The 19955-nt window shown below is 55.2% G+C and overlaps 1 protein-coding gene across 2 annotated transcripts in view; it reads right to left on the bottom strand.

The window, feature by feature from the left end:
* Slc35f1 (solute carrier family 35 member F1) overlaps window positions 1-19955 on the bottom strand; it is a 137928-nt gene that overhangs the window by 27768 nt on the left and 90205 nt on the right. The window contains exons 3-6 of one of the 2 annotated variants that reach the window (XM_004630226.2): window positions 12939-13098; window positions 11077-11233; window positions 9020-9072; window positions 3038-3192 (exon numbers count right to left, since the gene is read on the bottom strand). In XM_004630226.2, the coding sequence (XP_004630283.1) occupies window positions 3038-3192; window positions 9020-9072; window positions 11077-11233; window positions 12939-13098 (525 nt within the window). The remainder of the gene's footprint in view (window positions 1-3037; window positions 3193-9019; window positions 9073-11076; window positions 11234-12938; window positions 13099-19955) is intronic. The other variant, XM_023714261.1, reaches the window with a different exon arrangement.

Genomic DNA, 19955 nt, shown 5'->3' with positions numbered 1-19955 from the left:
GGCGTGCGAGAGGGGAGGGCTGCAGGACGATGGCGCGCGGCGTGCGAGAGGGGAGGGCTGTGGAGGTTCGTGGCAATGCGTCTTTCACTGCAATGTTATATTTTGTTATATTTTGAATGTTATAAATGTTATATTTTGAATTTAAGCATTAATTGTATTTTTTTTTTATCAGACCGTGTATCAGTAAGTCACTTAGAAGCCAGAGCTGTGCGACGGCCATCTGGCTGCGATGGAACCCTGGGGCCACCGAGGCCACCCTTCTCCCTGCTCTGGCCGCTCTGGTCCCCACTGCCACACCGAGAGCAGGCAGGCAGGGTGCTGAGAGGAAACCCTGGGCTTCCGAACAGAACAGCGGCTGTTTGTTAAATCGAGAGCAGTTTGGGAGAACCTTTTAGAAACTGCTTAAGGCAAGAGCATTATTCACTTTTACATTTAAACAAGAGTTTAGCTTTTTTTTTGCTTATATTAAAGCAAGGTAATATTGTTCATAAAATAATCACAAAACAACACAAGACAGTGTTAGAACTAAGCCGGTGGTGGTACCAGGCAAAACACAACAGTCCCAAAGGGAAAGGAAAAGTGTTGGTCCGTGACCTCACATCGGCTCACAGAGTAATAGGCTTTGCGGCACTTGCAAAGCGTCCTCAAACTGTTCACTTTAAACAGGGATCCTCAAATTGTTTTTTAAAAATTTATTTCAAATTGCAAATGCAAAACCCCAATTATACAGTTTTTTAAAAATTGGTAAAAGCCACTGAAGGATTGTATTTGAGCAAGATTTAGTACAAATGAACCCTGCAAATTGTATTAGGCAGAAGTGAGACAGCATCTAAATGCAGTCATTAGGGGTTGCTAAATCAATAGTACTCGATATGCAGCAGGGTGTGAAGACACTTTTTAACCGTTGTTCTGGGCGATGCTACTGACATCTAAAGAGGGAGGCCAGGGGCAGTGCAGGGGACAGTCCCTTACTCCAGGCGGGGAGCGTGTGGTGTGGCTAAGGAGCCCTGGCTTAAGGCCTAGGCACTCTGCGGGATGCTACCTAGCCATAAAAGCAGTCTCGTAGAAGAGTGATTCTCGGTCTGACTGTATAGTAGGATATGCAGCAAATTACTTCTTTAAAAGGCCTCATTTAGGGTCAGGTAGACGCGCTGGTGCATTCCTACAATTCCAGCACTTAGGCTGAGGCAGGAGGATTGCCACGAGTCCGAGACCGGCCTGTGCTACCTAGTGAGTTCAAGGTCATTTTCAACTTCACTGCCGTAGCAAGATCCGGCCGTCTCGTCCCCAGAGCCCAGGAAGTACTGTCCTCCTAGCACCATGGTCAGGAGTGGCCTGCAGGACATATCCGACCCATCTTCCTGTGAGGACCTTGAGAGCTGGGAACACGAGGCGCATGCTGCACGGACACAGCGAAGCACAGCGATAAGCAGCATGCCGCCTTGGGCAGCTCGTCAGCTGTCGTTACGGCCTCTGCACGCCACAAGGCATCTCTCACACAGGAACTCAGGAGGGACTTGGGGAGGTGTGGGCCGAAGGAGTGGCACGAAGCTTGGATTATGAGGTGAGTATGTACTGGTTGAAACACTGTGTCAACTTGAGAAGTTCAATTACTTGACTCGGAGAGCCAGGGTTCTTACTTTGTAAACATCCTCATCCTGTGCAAGAGGAGGGCAGAGAGTTCTACAGCCCGGGACCAGGAAGCCTGCGTGTAATGTAAGGTAAGGAGGGGAGAGAGGCTGGCCAGAAGCCGCAGCTGCTGCCCTGCCTTTGCTCTTCGCTGTTTTCTGCTGCCATGAACTGCTGCTCTCTGCCATGAGCCACTCTGCCTGGGAGCCAGCCATAGACTGAAACCTCCACTAACTGCGAGCTAAATAACCTTTCCTGCCTTAAATTTGGGTGTTGGGTATTTTTGCCCCAACAATGAGTGAAAAGTAACTGAGACATTGATGTTTACAGTTAATGAAGACGCACCCTTGGAGTCACTAAGATCCATTTAAGTGTTCTCACTACGCTGAGAGAGAAAGAGTAAGAGGAGGAGGACGAGGGGGAGGAGGAGAGGGAGGAGGAAGGGGAGGAGGGGTAGGGAGAGGAAGGCAGAGAGGGAGGGACAGAGAGAGAACAAGGTAAAATAGAATACCCTGCATGTTCTGTGGCGAGTGTGGTGATGTAGGTTGACTGTGGCAGACATTTAAAACGTATGTCTGCGTCAGCTGCCACACTGTACCCCTTAAGATGCGCACTTTTGATTTGTCCCCATTGAGGGAAACACAGGCTTGAGCCCTCCGTCCCCGTCTACCACCGCGCCACGGTCCCAGCCTCTCCAGGCTTCCTGCTGGGTTTCTGGTTCCGCCTGCCCAGCGGGTGCTGTCCTTAGCGTCCCGGCCAGCCGGGCGGCTGCAGCCCCTGCCACTCAGGTGCCCTGCTCCCCCCGGCACCCTCCCCGAGCGCCCCCGCCCACCCGGCCTGGCTGCAGACACACGGTCCCCACGGGCCGCATCGCAGCTGCCCTCCAGTGCTGGCGCTCTTGGCCCGAGCCCCGAGCCTCACACCCTGGACAGGAGAGCCTGCTCGGGGCTAGCGCGGCAAACGCCTCCGGTTTCTTTGTATTGCTTTCTTCGGACCCTGATCTGCCAGTAAGGAAACCATTCCTACTGCACGCATTTTCATTCCTATTTGCTATAATGACATCTGTAGGGCAGAAACCGCAGAATTGTCTGTGCTGTTCCAAAGAATAGCATCTTTCAAAGCCTTCAGCAGAATCCACGTTTATGGATGTAGTTTGGGAATTACACAAGTCTTCCCAGCTCCCGGTTGGAAAAGGAGAAGCTTCCGGGTGGACAGCACAGGAGGAAACTCTTCCCCCTGGTCCGCTGTGCGTGTGCGGACTTCCCTGTCCCCAGCGTTCCCTGCGGCCGCCTCTGTCTCAGGGTCGCGACATGACCCTGCGCCTCAGGCTGCGCTGAGCTTCCTTCCTCCCCCGCTCCCACAGCAGCACCCACTCGCGCCACGGCCACGTGGAACAGACCCCACGCACCTTGTAGTGGAACAGGAACAACCCGCAGAACAGGCTGTACAGGTCCGCCGTGAGCAGGGAGAGGTTGACGGCGGTGGCGCTGGTCTTCTTGATGACGATGGGCATAAAGCTGTAGAGACCGAACATGCAGGCGCTGAAGCCCACGTAGAGCAGCCCTGGGGGCAGAGAGAGCGTCACACGGGCGGCGGCCGCAGGGACAAGGGCAGCGGCCCCTAGCGCGCTCCCCTCCCCTCCCTGCCGCCCCCTGGCTAACCCTGCGCAAGCAGGACGGGGAGCAGTCCACGCGCACATTTGGACAGTGAGCTTGCTGTGCCTTGCTACGTGGCTGGTGTCTGCTCTTCTGGAAAGGCAGGCACGCTAATGTCCAGCCGGGTTCTATCAGCAGGCTGGCTGCATTAACGGATTTTGTCTTTTTGAGACAGGGTTTCGCCGTGCAGTCCAGGCTGCCTTGAACTCACTTGGTAGCCTAGGTTGGTCTTGAACTCACAGTGATCCCCCCACATCTGCCTCACTGCCACTAACTTTGCTACCCATATATTTGAAGCCTTTTAACTTCTTGGACTTTTAATTGTAAAATAGGAACACCTCTGTTCAGTATCATGTATTGTCATAATTGTGAACAACTGCGTAATTGTTGAAATGCCAGAGCTGACCTGTCACAGTGCGTGTGAGGTCCCGCAGCCCCGGCTGTGGCCCTGGCGACCCACTCCTCACTCTGGGGTGGAGAGCTGTCAGGCTCAAGCCCAGGCATTCTGTCCAGCCCTGCACAAGACAGGGAGCCCTGCCTTCCCCGCCTCGTGGGCTCCTGGCTGTGAGCCACCTGCAAAGTGCCCTGAGGCTGCCCTCGCCGTCCACATGTGTCCACGCGTACACTGGGTGAGACAAACTCCAGGTCTCAGCTTTGCGGGGTCCCAGGCAGACGTTTACATTCTGCTTTTATTTTGACCAACTTACATGCTTTTATCTGTAATCTAGGCAACTACGTGGAAGACAGCAGTGCACAGTATCACAGCCACGGCTGAATACTGCCATCTGATCTTCTTAAAATTGTGCGTTGCTTCTCAGATCTTGTCTATTCTCTTTTAAAGATAAATAAAAAGTTTACGTTCTAAAATGTGCTGTGTCTTTTCCCAGATGTTGCTACAGTGCAAATGTAGAAAAATAAGGCTCATTCTCTACCTTGCAAGAACAAGGGGCAGACGAGCAACGTTCAGTGGACGTTCCCAAGGCCCCGGTTCAGGCGCCTGGCACTGGCTGAGGCCAACTGGTTTTCCCTGAATCCTATAAAATTTGGAGTGATTTAGCAGGGAGTGGGTTTCCAGTCCCTCGGATTTCCAGAGACCAGTGATTCCTCCAGAGAGAAATTTGGTTTGCTTCTCTGAAATGTAGTGGGGGCATAAACTTTCGTTCTGTATTTTTCTGATTGAAAGTGCAAGAAAAATCACATCAAAAATAATAAATCAAAAAGAAAAGACCGATATAAAAATTACTTTGTGAACAGACGGCGTGACCGCGCCCTCTAGTGGGGAGGATGCGCGCCCGCACGAGGCCCGGAGTCCCTGAGCACGCCCGCCGCCCACGTTCTGCCGCGGCTGACCGCCCGGCTCCGGGGCAAGAAGTCTCAGCGCTGGCCGCGGGCCGCCTCCCTGCCCTTGGCTTTCGCAAGGCTTGTAGCCCTTTTCCCTTTACCCGAGTTACTAAAACCTCAATAAACACTCCACAACCCACGACTGAACCTGCAAAGACACATGAGCTAAACCACCATTCCTTAAAGAAATCTGCGACCAGCACGCCGGAGACAAGACTCATCCATGAAGCTGTCCACTGCAGAGAGTCGAACTTGGCCAGCGCGCAGCCCCGACACAGCAGGCTCTTGGCACTGGCGACCCCGGCTTGGAGGACGCAGCGACCGAGCTAAAGTTCCAGAGCCCCTGGGTTACGGTGTGCGCCCAGACGCCCCCGCCTAGGGTGCCCGCCTGGCCTCAGCGGAGGGGCCGCAGTGCAGCGGGCAGCCGGGGCTCCTCCCCTCCCTCCCTGCTTGCTTGGGGTCAGCCCTTCCCCAGCCTGACTTCCCAGGGCGCCCAGCCCCGGCGGGAGGCCAGGGTGTGCAGCAGCTTCCAGGGGCCTCCAGATGGAACATTCTCGAAGCTGCAGGAATCTGATCTAGTACACACGCATGGCCACAGTTGCGGGCCTTTGCTAGGTCGAGGAGAGTGCTGGGGTACAGACGCTGTTCTGTGCGTGAGACCGGCAGCCCTGCGGGACCACGATTAGCGGGGCACAGGAGTGCAGCACGTTGCACTGTGCGGATTTCTGGTCCTAGACGATGTCAGCGGCTACTGGGTGTCAGCATGGGTCAGTCTGAGGATCCAACCTGCCATCCATGTGGGGTCCCAACTGGTCAACACGGGCAGACAAATGACCCGAATCACTTTTCAGCTGGCATAATTGCAGCAGTAATTACAGTTCTAGACCACTGTGTGTCCAACCATCTATTTGAAGTATTTTTTCATAAAGACAATGTGTGGTCACTCTCTTTCCTTCTGTACCAAAGAGATTTAAACTAAGGAGACTGATAGTATTACCACTGGCTGGTACTCATGCTGTGCATGCGTGCTGGACATAGACTTGCTACACCCCACAGTACCATACCCCTCAGCACAGGGAAGGGTCAGGCTGCAGAGGTGACAGCGAGGGGACACAGCCTGGCCAGGTTCAGCAGGGTAATGCTGTGAAGCACAGACTGCCCAGCCATCGATCTGGAGGTGGGGGATTGGAGAGGAGGGGGAGCAGGAGGGTGCTCCGCCAGTGGCTGGAGGAGTGTAGGCAGGGGGCTCTGGGGCGCAGAAAAGAGCTGGGGAGGTCCCACAGGCAGAGCCGGAGACTCTGCCATTTCTGGAGATCTGACCCAAACAACTGCAAGTGGAGAAACACTTGGTTTCCACCACCCATCTCCTTCTTCTGGCCAGCCCTGCCCGGGAACCAGTGGCCGGGGCTGCAGGGCCAGGATCCTCGCCTGAGCAGAGCAGGTGGGGAAATGCGCGTGAGAAGCAGGCAGGGACCCCTGCCCTGGGATTCAGCCCGCCCTCAAATCCTGAGCGCAGACCCTCATCACACTGAAGTCTCATGGAGTGCGGCGAGGACTGGGAGCAGCACGGAGCTGGAGTGCCACGAGCGCCTCATTTTACATGGGGTTCACATACCACAGCACATAGGACGAGTGCCTGTGTACACTGCACGTGTTTTACCTCGTCTCTTTATTTGGCTCCCATGAGTATTTTGTCTTTTTCTTTTGTATGCACTAAATTTCTAAAATATTATTTTTAATTCTTAAAAGCAATGGCTGGGTAAGATGATGTCTTGGAGCACATTTGTTAGGCTAAGCTGTGGCTCCGTCTTGTCCAGGATGCCAGGCCCACCCAGGTACTGCATGCCAGGCCTTGGGTCCATGCTGGTCACAGCAGACATGCTCCTGACCGGCTCCAGTGCTCCCTGCTCTGTGCGCTCACTGTCCCGGGCAGCTTCGGGGCCAGGCCCAGCTATGAGCTCTGGCCTGTGGTAGTGAAAACCCGCAACAAGAATCCACCACCGCAGTCGAAGTTAAGCCGCACCTGAGATCTAGTGGGCCGTCCATCACACCCCAAGATCTAGCAGGCCGGCTGTTGTACCCCAAGATCTAGTGGGCCGGCCATTGCACCCCAAGATCTAGTGGGCTGTCGTACCCCAAGATTAGTGGGCTGTCGCACCCCAAGATCTAGTGGGCCGGTCGTTGCATGCTTTTCTTCCCTGGGGAGCCTCACTTTCAAATCAGCTTGCTTGTTCATACAGCCGCTAGCACTGCACGGCGAAGGGCATGAAAGGAATAGAAAGGCGGTGTATTAGATTTCTGGCTGTGGGTTTGAGTGCACCTCCGCTGTAACAATTTCCACATTTGACTTGGGTTTACTGGTTAGCTGAACACAACCAACCTCTGCATCCAGCAGAGCAAAATGAACAATAGCAGCTATTGTTTTCTTGCTTCTAGTCAGCCTGTGTCTTGCAACTGACCAGGGTTGTAGAGAGATAACAATCCATTAAAACAGTGTCTTGAAGTCAAAAACCAAGATATGTACTAGGCCGCTTATCCACAGAGGAAAACATGTACTGTGCCACTTATCCAAGGAGGAAAAACACCTTCCTGCTTTGGCAAAGTGAAACAACGTGGGCTGTCCAGGGACTGTCTGAGGCTGATCAGTGTCATGGAAAGAGACACATTGAGCTCTGTTCTCTTAACATGGGGGTGCAGGGGCAGGAGGGCGCAAGAGGATGCTAATGGTCCCCTGCCTCTGTGGTCCTCGAGGCGCAGTGGCTGCCCCGAGGCTGCTGGGCCCCAGCAGGAGGTGCCAGGTCCCCGAATCTGTGCATCTGCCAGAGGACGCACAGCAGCACCCAGCGCCCCCCTCGCTGGTGCATTTGCTCACTGAATAGGCAGAGTCTCGGAACACCATCTGCCTGGAGCTGAGCTAGGCACACAGTGTCACTGTGGACCAAGCGGGACAGAGGGGGCCCAGTGTCACCGGCCAAGCCTCGGGCAGCTTCAGACAGAACAGGAGGAGGCTGCGCAGCCTGCCCACCACTGTTCCAGGGCCACTGGGGTGCCTCCAGGATGAGCTCCTTCTACCCATCCTCACAGCCCAGGACTTCGGGCACTGACATTTTAATGGCAAGCCTAAGATCCCAGAGTAAAGCCACCTTTTGAGGACACATTTGACTAAAAGCAATTATCACAGGTTTTCTATGGACATGCGTCTGTACCCACAGTTAGAGGACGCATTCTTCTGGAGCACTGCTATTCCCTTCAACAGCACACTAATTTATCCTCAGACGTCCCACATGAAGTGCTGCTAGGCCGGGGTCACCTTGGGCGTGGGCCTGGAGTCTCGGAGGCAGATGACCCTGGCCCCTGCAGCCTCTGCTCCTCCCCCTCACCTCGCTGGTGCTTTTTGTGTAATTACAGAGTTTTGTGCCGTGCTGGGGAAAATGGAAGTGGCAAGACTGACAGACACGAGGGCTCGGTGACCACTGAAGCCCCGAGAAAGCCCTCGGGTGGTCGTTGTGCTTCTGCAGGTCGTAGGCTGCCATGCCAGGGCATGGTGCTGGCAGCAAGTGGCCAGATGCTGAGGGACTGGAGGTGGGCGGTCACGTGGTGCAGGGTGTGTCTGCCATTGCTGCCCTTCCTCACAGGAGGGGGACGTGACTGAAGCTGTCTGTGCCACCAGACGTGTGGCCAGCCTCGGTGTGGCCATGTCTGTGTCTACTCTGCAACCCTCCCCATGCTGCTTTCCAGCCTGGCTGTGTCACCCCTGGGACCCTGTGCCTCGGGGGTACCTGCGGGGAGCTGGAGAGCACCAGCGCAGCCTTTCTGGTGGCTTCAGCGTCACCAGGCCCTGAGCCCTGGTCCTCCACTTGGAAACAAAAGTGAGGGAGGCGCAGGTGGTGTCAGAGATGCCCTGGGTGACAGCTGACGGGCTCCATGTGGACGTGGCCTCTGCTGAGCCCTCCCAGAGAGGGACCAGCCACCTGCTAGGAGCGAGCCGCTCCCTTCTGCCTGGTGTCATGGGTGCAGAATGCCCATACTGTTCCCTATCGTGCTTTTGCCGTTGCATTCCATGCTTCCTCATTACTAAAGTGCTGTTCTTTAGAGATCACATCAGTCCGTGTTTTGCGGCCCCTCTGCACTACTGTGCCTCGGGGAGTGCTCTTTCTACTTCTCAGCCTGGTGACGCCCTCCCCTCACCCCGCTGGCCCTGGCGGTGCTCCTGCACAGACGCTCACTGGGAAGCGGAGGAGCCCTGAGGCCCAGGCCCAGGCCCCAAGAGCCCCAGGAGGACAAGGGGCCCCAGCTTTGTCTCCCACCTGCTTCCGTCCTCCCCAACCCCGTGGCTCGTCACACGTACTTCTCAGCACCGGCACTGCGGACAGTGCCTGGCTGCGCAGCCTTACCTATCTGCCAGTCCCAGGGGACCTTCAGCAGCTCCTTGTGCTCCATGATGGCTCTGCAGGGCAAAGACAGTGGGCATGGTGAGCAAGGCCCCTGCGCTCTGCTCCCTTTCTTTACTGTATTCATGCAAAGGATGCTTCCTGCTGACCTGCAGCTGTGACTTTGGGCCACATGGAGGCAGCGGGGCTTATCCTGTAGGCCTGGCCCGGTGTGGCTGGTGGTGGGCTCGGTGGGCCTGGGGGGCTCGGCAGACCCCACAACCTCGCTGTTCACTCATCCACGCCTGCCACAGCCTGGCCCCTCGGGCGCAGGGGCAGGGTTCCTAGTCATACCTGTCACAGGTGAGCACGCTCAGCACCCTGCACTGGGAGTCCCAGGCTCCAGAGGGAGTCAGGTGCCCTGGGACCGCCCCACCACTCACAGTGTTCCTGGAGTGCCCACTTTCCAGAGTCCCCAGGGGCCCAGTCCAAGGTGGTGGGCTGTAGGGGAAGCAAGAGAGCGCTGGCCTCTGAGCCGGTGCCTCGGACTCAGGACCGAAAGCCGCAAGAGCAGCGTCCTTCTGCAAAGATAGGCACTGCAGCCATGTGGGGTGTGGGGTGAGTCCTTTCCTCTCACCACACCCTCGAGCTTTCAAAATGTACCCCAATAAGGCCTCCAGAGGCTTTTTCCATTTCTGTGTCTTTTTGCTATGGAGTGTTTTTGTTTTGTTTTGTTTTTCTTTGCTTGTGATGTTGGAGATTGGATCCACACTGAGTTGCCTCTCCAGATTTTTCTATTTTTTGAGACAGGATTTCGTTAAGTTACTAAGTTGCCTAGGCTGGACTTGAACTTGTGATCCTCCTGTCTCAGCCTCTCAGAGTGTGCACAGGGACCTCTGGCTTGCTCTGGAGGTTTTTTGTGTGTTGGGGGGGCATGTTGCTTCTTTTACCAGTATCTCAGGACACCAAAATTTGGAGGATTGCTGGAAGCAGACTAACTGTGTCTAAGGTGGTTCAGAAACATCTTCCAGGCATAATTTCCGACACGGAACCAATACAATTACAAAGTGCTTATTTGTAGGAAGAAATGTGGCAAACTAGGAATTACACTCTTGTGGAAAAGCAGTCGGTGACCTTCCGCTGGAGCTTGTGCTTCCCTAACCTTACATAACGGTCCTTACACGGACCTACGAGAACGGACAGAAGATTATTCCTTCTTCGATCCTTATTTTATCAATAAATGTTCAGACACCAAGTGATGCTTTAAGTGATGGCTTATTTGCTTCAGAATTATTGCAAAACTGGTGCTCTGGCCTTTTTGATCCTTAGTGAATGTTTGTCTTCTATCTATTTTTTTTTTTTTTCATTTATGTATTTGGCACAGGGTCTCCTACGCAGTGCGGATGCGTGCTGATCCTCCTGTTTTCAGCCTCCCTAGCGCTGGGATTACAGGTGTGTGCCACCATGCCTGGACTCATTCGCTGGCTCAGCACATCCCAGGGGCAGGGCTGGCATGTGGGACCAGGGATCAAACCTTGGTCCCTGCGCTTGCCTACGCAGGCGCTTAGTCCACTGAGCTATCTGGCCAGCCCTCTATTTTTATTTTTTTAAGGAAAGTGGACATCCTAAATTGTACAGAGTAAATTTGAAGTATGGATTATTTTCATACATCCATGGGCAATAAAAGAATGAAGTTTTAACAGGCAATTTTAAACTATGAGTTTCCTAGCAGCTACTAGTTTACATCACCAGTAAACAAGATGTCTCTCCCAGAAGTGCATTGCCTTGCGATTGCCGCGTCCACACTTAATTTTTCTGCTTCTCTAATAACTCACTCGATGGTTTGGGAGAATGGAAGTCCTTCTAACATCTTCTCATGAGTTATCTTCAAGGCTCATTAAATGTTTTATAATAGTTTATAATACTCTTGTCTAGTGTGAGGAAAATTCACCAAGAAATGTGCAGATTTGGTGGGAGCTCTGCGGAGGCTAGAGGCCACGCTGTGGTCCTGCTCTTTATGCCCACAGACGGGCGGTAGAGCCGCCCTCGCCCCCACGGCGCTCACTGGCCGCTTTACTCACAGTTGAATTCCACTGAAGAAGGCACCGAACAGCCCGATCATGCCCAGGAACTCCACGCGGCTCAGAGTGCGGACGATGTACTCCTCCCAGACGTTAGAGATGCCGTACAGTGTGGCCCCTCCCAGCACCAGCAGGTCCCCCACCAGCTTATTCTCCCCTGGGACCGAGAGAGCACAGGGAGCCCCGTTAGTGGAACCTGGGGCCAGCAACTGAGCCCCGGCCCATCCCAGTCCTGCCGGAGGCCCACAGTTTTCGGGAGGGCGTGGTCTGTGCTCGCCCTACGTGTGGGCTGCTGCCAGCACCGCCAGGCCAGCAGCCTGGAAGTCCCCTCCCTGGGAAGCACTAGAGTCTCCTTCATCCATCCTCACCACGGAGCTGGGGTGCAGGGCCCAGGCATGTCTCTGTGAGCAGAGAGGCCGGCGCTGCTGACCTGCCGCTCCCCAGGGTGCTCTGTAACCCCAGGTGTGCAGGCTGGAAGCCGTCTGGCCCTCTGCCCTGGGGGAGGTGAGAGTTGGGCCAGCTCCTTGGCAGGCAGCGGGATCAAACGGACCTGGGCTGACGCTTTGTCCCCAAAGTAGAGACACAAAAAAGGAGAATAAAAAAGCTGTTTCCAGCTTAGTTTTGGCTTTGCTTCCTGTCCAATGTTTGAGCAGTGTGCTGCCTAGTGTTTTCTGCAGTCAGGTGCACTCCCCACTTGGGGAGGAGAGGAGAGGAGCCCAGGACGGAGGAGCCCAGGACGCAGCAGCCAAGCCTAGTGGAAGAGGCCAGACCCCCAGGTGCAGTGCTGGTGGGCAGCTCCGGCCCCTCAGATGCACAGTGGGCCCTGCCTGGGTGGGCCGAGCACACTGGGTGTGTGCAGCTTCCCAGAAAAGGCCGAGGCCGGCCTGTGGGGCCGTCGCCTTGGAAGGCCCTATAAGTTCCTCCTGGCCCATGTGACTTGTGGCCGCCAAGGGTGTGGGCTGTGACTTAGCCCTGCGTTCCATGTGATCCCAAGTATGGCTCTCGAAACAGGACAGGCTCTCAGTGGTACCCACAAGTCATGCTGAGGGAGCACCCTCCACCACCCTGTGGTAAGAGGGCTGAGCACACTTGCGCCCAGTCCGGGTGGTGCTGCAGAGAATGACACCTTCACTTCTGAACCATGCATTTAGTGGTGGGCAGGCCAGGGGTCTTTCTGAACTTCTTTCCTTACCTTAAATGTAGTTGTTGTACAAACACTAACACTTGTAAACTGCGTAGTGTGTATCTGGCACTTCTGAGGTGCTCACAGATGGGTTTAGAAAGCCAGCTGGTCACCTAGAGAGCGACCACCATTGCCTGGGTGAACCGTTCCCCTTCCCACAGCTCCTTGATTCGCACCCACTCAGTTGTGAGTGCTTTGCGGGAACTGCGTTCCCTCCCTGGAGCCTTGTTTCATTAGCCAGAAGTCCTGTTTGGAGGCTTACGTAGGCGTGAACAGTGGTGGGGGCAAGGGGGAAAGGTCATTTGAAATCACTCCTTACCACTGTGCCGAGCGCTAATCCCAAAGGGCAGCAAGAGCGGCTCATGCCCATGTGCCCATCCACCACATGCCTGAGGCACTCCCGAAGCCACAAGCAGGGCACGAGAGCCAGATTTCCCACCCTCCATCCACCCAGGAGCACGCGTCAAGACTGCTTGCACCCTTGTTTCTGGTGCAGAGTGAACACGGCAGGTGGAGCACAGCCTGGCGGGGCGGGGGGGGGGGGGGGGTGCGAGGGGAGGAGCAGGGCGGGGGGACCAGCATGGGGGGGGGGGGGGGGGGGGGCGTCCAGAGCCCTCGCTGATCCCGCTCCCACACACCTCGCTGGCCTTCGCCACCCGAAGCCCCGCGGCCCACTCACCTGCTCCCTGGTGTCTCCCCACCAGCACATCAGCGCCCACCATGCAGCCCATGCCCAGGATGCAGACCACGATGCCCAGGAAGTGCACGGCCTTGTACCGGACCAGCAGGAAGAACCAGGACAACAGGATCACCACCGGGATCACGAAGCAGTCCAGGAGCTGTGGGAGAGGGGGCACAGGAGAGGGGCTCAGGGGCGCAGGGCACAGGGCAGGAGCGCCCCCGCGAGAGGACTCCCGGACTGACCACTGGGGACATTGGGGCACAGGCAGACTCCATCCCTGTCCTGTCCCCAGCTCTACTCTGACAGTTGTACGAGGGCCCCAGTGTCCCCTCCCAGGCCCTAGCTGTCTGCATTGACCTTCAGAGCGGACACAAAATCTGGCAGTAATTTCTCCCAGACGTCATCCCTTCAGACACAACAGAAGTTATTTGTCTGTCCTGGTCATTTCATTCTAAGAAGAAATTGCTCCAAATATTAATATTAGTCTCAACACTTGAAAAATATGTTAATGATATTGTTGTTTAAAAATAATGTGATAAAGATTGAGCAGAAAGGCCCTGGAGCTGAGCAGCGCCTCACGCTGTGGGCAGCTGTGTTTGGCCTTAGAGCCACGGGACACAGCTGTTCACCCTGGCCAGGGTCGCCCAGGCCCTTGGTGGGTCTTTAACAGTTAGACACTCCCAAGTCCCAAGGGCAGAGCCACATCCATAAGGTGACACAAACTGTTGGTGTCAGCAGGCATTATAGACAGTGACATCTTTGAACAATCTCTAATGAAGGCCACGGCAGAATGTTTAACTTCCGAGGCTGGAGCCGTGGCCACGGAGTCTGTGACTGCAGATGAGAAACCACTTGGTGGCTGCTTACATAGGAGGTGATTTCTTTAGTGATATTTCTGCCTCCACCTCCTCTACTCTGTACTGGCAAAATAATTTCCAGAAGTTTCCTGAAAGCTTAATTTCTGAGCAAAAAGTTTGTCAGAAGAACACAAAGAGCAGCGTTTAAGTAGCTGTCAACAGCTGGGACTGTTAAAAACAAAAAGTAAAGAAACACAGGAAGCCCTCTGGCTCTGCCATTCGTCTACATAGAGAATTTAACTTTCTTTGCATCTACTTCTCTATCCAAAAGGAAACAAGTATGAAGTGTCAAAACCAAGAGTAAACAAAGGGCCATTATTTCATAACCACCTTATGCTTTGGTAAATCTCAGAGGACATTAAAGCTTACACTTTGGAGAGAAAAGTGCTCGTCATTGTTAGACTGTGTAGCTCCCACGTTTCTCCCTGGAGGATTTAAGCTTATTTACTTCCCTAGGTATAAATCCTCGATGAGACCCTCAGAGGCCCTGGATCGTTGTCTGGTCTTTCTTTTCCTTCTTTCTTGGTACTGGGGATCAAACTCAGGACCCTGCACTTAGCAGGCAGCCGCTTATGCCCTGAGCTCTCTCCCCAGCCCCCTTGTCTGATTGTTCTGATCAGGGATGTCAAGGGCCCCACTCGCCCAAACCTTGGTGACACCATCACTGTTATGCGGACTTCATTATTTTAAGTGACACAGAAGCTTGTACAAGTTTCCACTTACAACTACAGACATTCCTGATTTGTCAGCTGGGTTTAGCTCCTTCAGCAAGGCCACTAAATATGTTGGTGGCTACATGAGGAGCCATATGTAGCCACGCACATCCCAGCAGCCAGAACAAAGAGCAGTCGTCAGCACCAGCCCCGAGCTGAGGACCCCGCGTCTATGTGCACAGCTCTTACGTGCATGCTGCAGTGTGTGACATACAGCAAGATCACAGTGCTGCACAGCGCAGTCAGCAAAGAGTACAGAGCTATATACGCGAGGTGTGCTGTACAGCAGCCACTCGGAGGCTCCGCCAACAAAATGCACAGAGCTGCACAAAAGAAAGCGGTGGGTGGTCACACTGTGGGTTGTGAGTAGCCTAGCGGGTCTTGGCTGAAAGCCCGCAAGTCACCAGCAGGCCGGGTGGTAAGCAAGGGATGTCTGTATTTCCTGACACATATGCTGTAACACAGAGGAAAAGAAAATCCTGAAGAGACATTTCAGAAAATGTCCACAGCTTTCTGGTTTTGTACCTACAAGCTGCAGGGTGGCGCAGCACACTTGTCTTCAGTGTGTGGCCTCGCCCGCCTCAGAAGGGGAGCAGGGCTCCACTGCGCTTCCGTCCCAGTAATCGTCTCCTTGCGCTGCCCTGGGCCTGCAGGGTGCCACGCCTGCTCTCCTCTCCACTGCCTGTGCTCTGTTCGACCCACTTATGTCTTCCTGTAGCATCCAACTGCTAGAAAATAATAGCTGCCATTTTTGTAACTCAAACTGGTTGAATATTGGCGTTTTCCCATGGCTCAGCTGGAAGACCCGAGGAAGCGAACACAGACTGTCTAAAAGGCTGCAGCTGAAGCCTGAGCATCCCCACTGTGCTGCCCAAGGTGGCGTGGCCTTCACACGAGGGCAGATGTGTTGTGGTGGGCACCGCCACGCCTCTCTCCCCCAGACATCTCTCCAGCCAGGGACTCCCCCAGCACACACACACACACACACACACACACACAGTGGCAGGAGTGAAGCTCTCCGAGATGGCTCCTAACCTTCCCACTGAGCGTCACCATCCTGCCGGGGGTGGAGTCCTGCCTTCCTCCCACCCTGGATCTGTGGCCTCCTCTTAGGTGGGATGTGTGAGAAGAGGGAAGATGTCTTCCTGGTTTAGCGGTGTCCTGGGGAACAGGGACACTCCTGCCACGCTCCCTGGGGCCTGCTTGGTTTGTGTCAGCAGGAAGCACCTTTCTGGGTCATGAACCTACACACCTTAATGTGAGGCGTCAGAGACTGCGGAAGAAGGAGTCAGAGCCTGTCGCTGCGGCACTAGCCACGGCCGAGAGGAGTGACCCAGACCTCACAGCTCCATGGCCCGATTCCAGGGGCGTCCGCGCCTCCTCTCTGGGGCACTCATTACTTTCACAGTGTCTGAGACACCCGGCTGTAAGAGTATAACGAGCTGCCAGTCAGTCTTTCCAACAGGAAGCAATGGTTCCGCAGAGTGTTCTGAGGTGCTCACAAGCCCCGGCCCTGATCCTGTAGGCGCTGAGGTGCCGCGGCTCTGCCCAGAGCTCTCTGCCCACGACAGAGCCATCTGCCCCTTGTCAGTGCTGCCCTCCAGCTAACCGTGCAGCTGTCACTGGCAGGTGGCACCAGGAGAGCGGCACTGCCCGGCACTTGCTTCCTCCATGTCCAGCTGGCAACTGTCACAGTCTTCTAATGTGACACATATGTAAATTTATCTCTGCTGAACAGGGCTGAAGCAGTAGTGGGGCCGTCTGCAACCATGGGAACATGCACTCCACAGAACCCTCTGTGGCTGCCAGTCCAGATGACAGAAGGCACCACCTTTCAGGGACCGCAGTCACGTGCCCTCAACCCATCCCGACTCCTGGCCCCTGGGAGTCCGAGCAGGGCATCCCGGCTCCCAGTCCTTTGCCCAGACTGGCCTCCCATTCCAGGGCTGTCTCATCCACACCTTCCTCACCCTGTGCCCATTCACATTTAGGTTTGGACACTACCTTAGGGTATTCACCCTGAGGAAGCTATACACCTGCCTGCTCACCAAGGGACCTGAGCTAAGGAAGGTCTCGCTGCGCTGACCACGGGGCAGCTCCTTTCCAGGCCAGGCTCTACGTGAATGATTCATAGAAAGATTTTCACAACACCATTTTCCTCTGCTTTCACTGATAAGGATTTCACTGGCCATGCTGCCTGCCAGCAGCGCTTCCTGGTTACTCAAGCACATTGACTTCTGTGATTTCAGAGAAAGAGAGGGAGAGAGAGGGAGAGAGAGGGAGAGAGGGAGAGAGAGAGAGAGAGAGAGAGAGAGAGAGAGAGAGAGAGAACCCTGCTGTGCACTGAAATCTGGGACAAACACCCAGAATCTTGGTGAGGGTACACGCAAATCATTTGATACAGCCCCTGGCTCCTTAGGAGCAGGGCAGAGCAGGGAGCGCAGATTCCTGCTGACCAGCAACCTCAAGCACATCAAAACTTTAATCACCATGCGCTCAATGCATCAGCCACTAGGTCCCAAAGCAAGAAGCAAGCGACGGCACCCACTTTAGCCTCCTGTGGGTGAGGGGCCAGGGTCTTATCTGTCCGGATTCACAGGTGAAGGAGGAGGTGACTTTCTTGAAGCCGCATGGCAGTGAGCGTGAGCTGGTGAGCCCTGACCTGGTGCACACGCAGCCAGCCTGAGGAATCAGGCCCGGCAGGGCAGGAGTGCCAGCAGGCTGTGGAGCTTATGCCCTCCATGGAACCAGGCGCCCTTGACAAATGACCCCTGCCTGGGAGTGCCCCCCGGGTAGTGGGACGTGGGTCTCAGCCAGCCGAGCCCTAACTCAACAGGACTCACGGGCATCGGAATGTGAAGGATGACATTAATATGTTTTGGAGCTTGTAGTGAAAGAAGTGAAAGTTTTATGATAAAATATTAATCCTACATTAATTTTTCATTACTTTTGATTCCTCCAAGCATAAAATAGCAGAGAGAAACAATTTCAAAGCTAGAGGAAAACATCTTGTACTTTTGGGAATCTATTTCTAGCCTAACTCGCTATTCTGAGTTTTGTTAGGAAAAAGGGAAAATCCGACAGTCGGCATTTATTTCTTGGAGCATCTGGCAACTATCGAACGCCTACTGTGTGCCCAGCCCTGCCACGGTCCTGGGTGCCAAGGAAGGAGGGCTGCTCAGGCCAAGCGGACAGCTAGCAGGGGGCATGATTTTTCCGCAGGTCACGGGGAGGTGTGGCTGGCACTCGAGGTCATGCTGTCCTTGCCGGAGCCTTGCTCCACTTTCTCTGTCCTTTCTGTGCGCTGCTGGGTCCCACAGGCCACACCGTACCCCGATTCTCCACCCAGCTGCTCCGTAGAGCTCGGCTCTTACTCCTTACTTCCCGTCGGGCATGAGTATGGGTCCTCTGTCCCTGCCTCTGGCATCCCGACCCTGCCTGCTCCTCAAAGTCCCACCAGAGCAGAGCCCTCAGCCAGGACCCCCAAGTCTGGACAGTGTCCTCTTGCCTCCCTCCTCCTGTGAGTTCTGGGGGCTGAACCAAGGGCCTTTGCAGTGCACTGTGTCCTCAGCCCACTCCCCCCTTTTTTTCTTTCGAGACAGGGTCTCACTAGGTTGTTCAGTTGTGTTGGATGGAATTGAACTTGAGATACTCCTGCCTCAGCCTCATCGACAGCTGAGAGTATAGGTGTGCAGCACCATGCCCAGCTGCCGTGGGCTTCTTGCCTTACAGAACCCTGGAAGCATTTGGCATCACTAACCACGCTCTCCTTGAGCTCTCTCCTCTTGACTTACCCTCTACCCCTGGTACTGGGGAAGGAACCCATCAGCTTTTTTATTCTATTTTATTTTTTGTTTTGAGAAGGGTCTCAGTGAGTTGCTAAGTTGCAGGGGCTGGCCTTGAATATGCAATCTCCTGCCTCAGCCTCCAGGGTGCAGGCATTACTAGTGTGCATCCCACACCAGCTCTTCCTTTCGTTCCTTCATCCTCAGGCTATGGCGAGTGTTTGTCCTTGGCTCGCCTCTGGGCTTTCTCCTTTCCTGCCAGTCTCCTGCAGAAAGCTGCAGCTGCCGGCTCCTCTGTCCCTCAGCAGCCAGCTCCTGCCCTCTGGTTTCTGTTCCCAGATGTTGCTGGCAGTCACAGGCCTGTCCTGACCCGTGTGAGCTCAGGCAGAAGCTCAGGCGTCCCCCCACCCCCATCCATCCACCTCCTCGCCATCCTGCTGCTGCTGGTCTCTGGGCCCAGCCCACATCCACCCAGAGTAACTCTGCTGCTCTTCCCCTCAAACCTGGAACTGGACATGGACACTAAACTTGAGCCACAGGACAGGTGCCATGCACCTGCCACATGTGCCGACACCCGGCCCGAGGTGCCCTCCACCTGTGTCTCCCTGAGGACACTGGGTGCTTGCACCTGGCACGTGGGGATCACACAGCCCGCCTCTCCCGCCCACCTGCTCCCATCTGCCAGTAGGAACCAGGCGCGGCTCTGGTTTTCCCTGCTGTCTCTGTGCTCGCTCCACGGCAATCTCACCGGATACTGGAGAAGGATAGAGTACACTGTTCCGGCCACCTTCCTATGAACAGAAGGGCCACGGAGGCTGACAGCAACCAGCCTGCAAGAGGTCAGGCTTTGAAGTAGGGCTGAGGCCTTTACCTTTGTTTTTGGTACTGGGAGCGGAACTTGTGACCTCGGGCTTGCCAGGTAGGAGTTAAACTGCTGAGCTCCATCCCGGGCCTCGCCTCTGCTCTTCTGCCCCACAGGTTCTGCGCCCAGGGTTCTTGGCTTCCTGGCCCGGCCTGCCTGGCTTGGGCCGAAACCCGAGGATTCGTCCTGGGCTCTTCCTTTCCTTTCCAACCTCCTGCCCCCATATAAACACATAGAAGTCCTGCAGCTTCATCTTCTAAGTGTGTCCCTGCTCTGACTGTGGCCAGCTCTGACTGGCTTCTGGCTAGTGTCACGCCCTTCCTCTTAGTGGCCCCTCCTGCCCACCACACCCACTTGAGGCTGCTCCGCCCTGCAAAGCAGCGAGGGGGCCCGGCCCTGAAACATGGGTCAGACCACTTGGGGTTCCGCCCTGGCCCTTCCTGTGATCTTCCACAGACAGGGCCACATCCAGACTGGAGCCCTGTGTGATCCACCCACCTGCCCTCAGCTCCTCCTGGAGGCCAGCGCCTCCTCCTGTCTCCCAGGTGCACCCATCTCAGGGCCTTCTCTCTCCTCTGTTCCCTCCACCTAAGGCCCCTCCCGCCCATCCCATCTCCTCTTGCTCTCACACCATCTGGCACCAGCTGGAGATAGGAAATATGTGCCGAGCACACCTCAGAGGACACCAGTGCCTGAGAAGGCATGGGTCAGGTGTGCCGAGACGCCTGCTGAATGAAGCCAGGTGTGCCGAGACGCCTGCTGAATGAAGCCAGGTGTGCCGAGACGCCTGCTGAATG

Source organism: Octodon degus, unplaced genomic scaffold (genome assembly GCF_000260255.1).
Source record: "Octodon degus isolate 3935 unplaced genomic scaffold, OctDeg1.0 scaffold00034, whole genome shotgun sequence".
Lineage (NCBI taxonomy): Eukaryota > Metazoa > Chordata > Mammalia > Rodentia > Octodontidae > Octodon > Octodon degus.
This window is presented reverse-complemented; position numbering and strand designations above follow the sequence as displayed.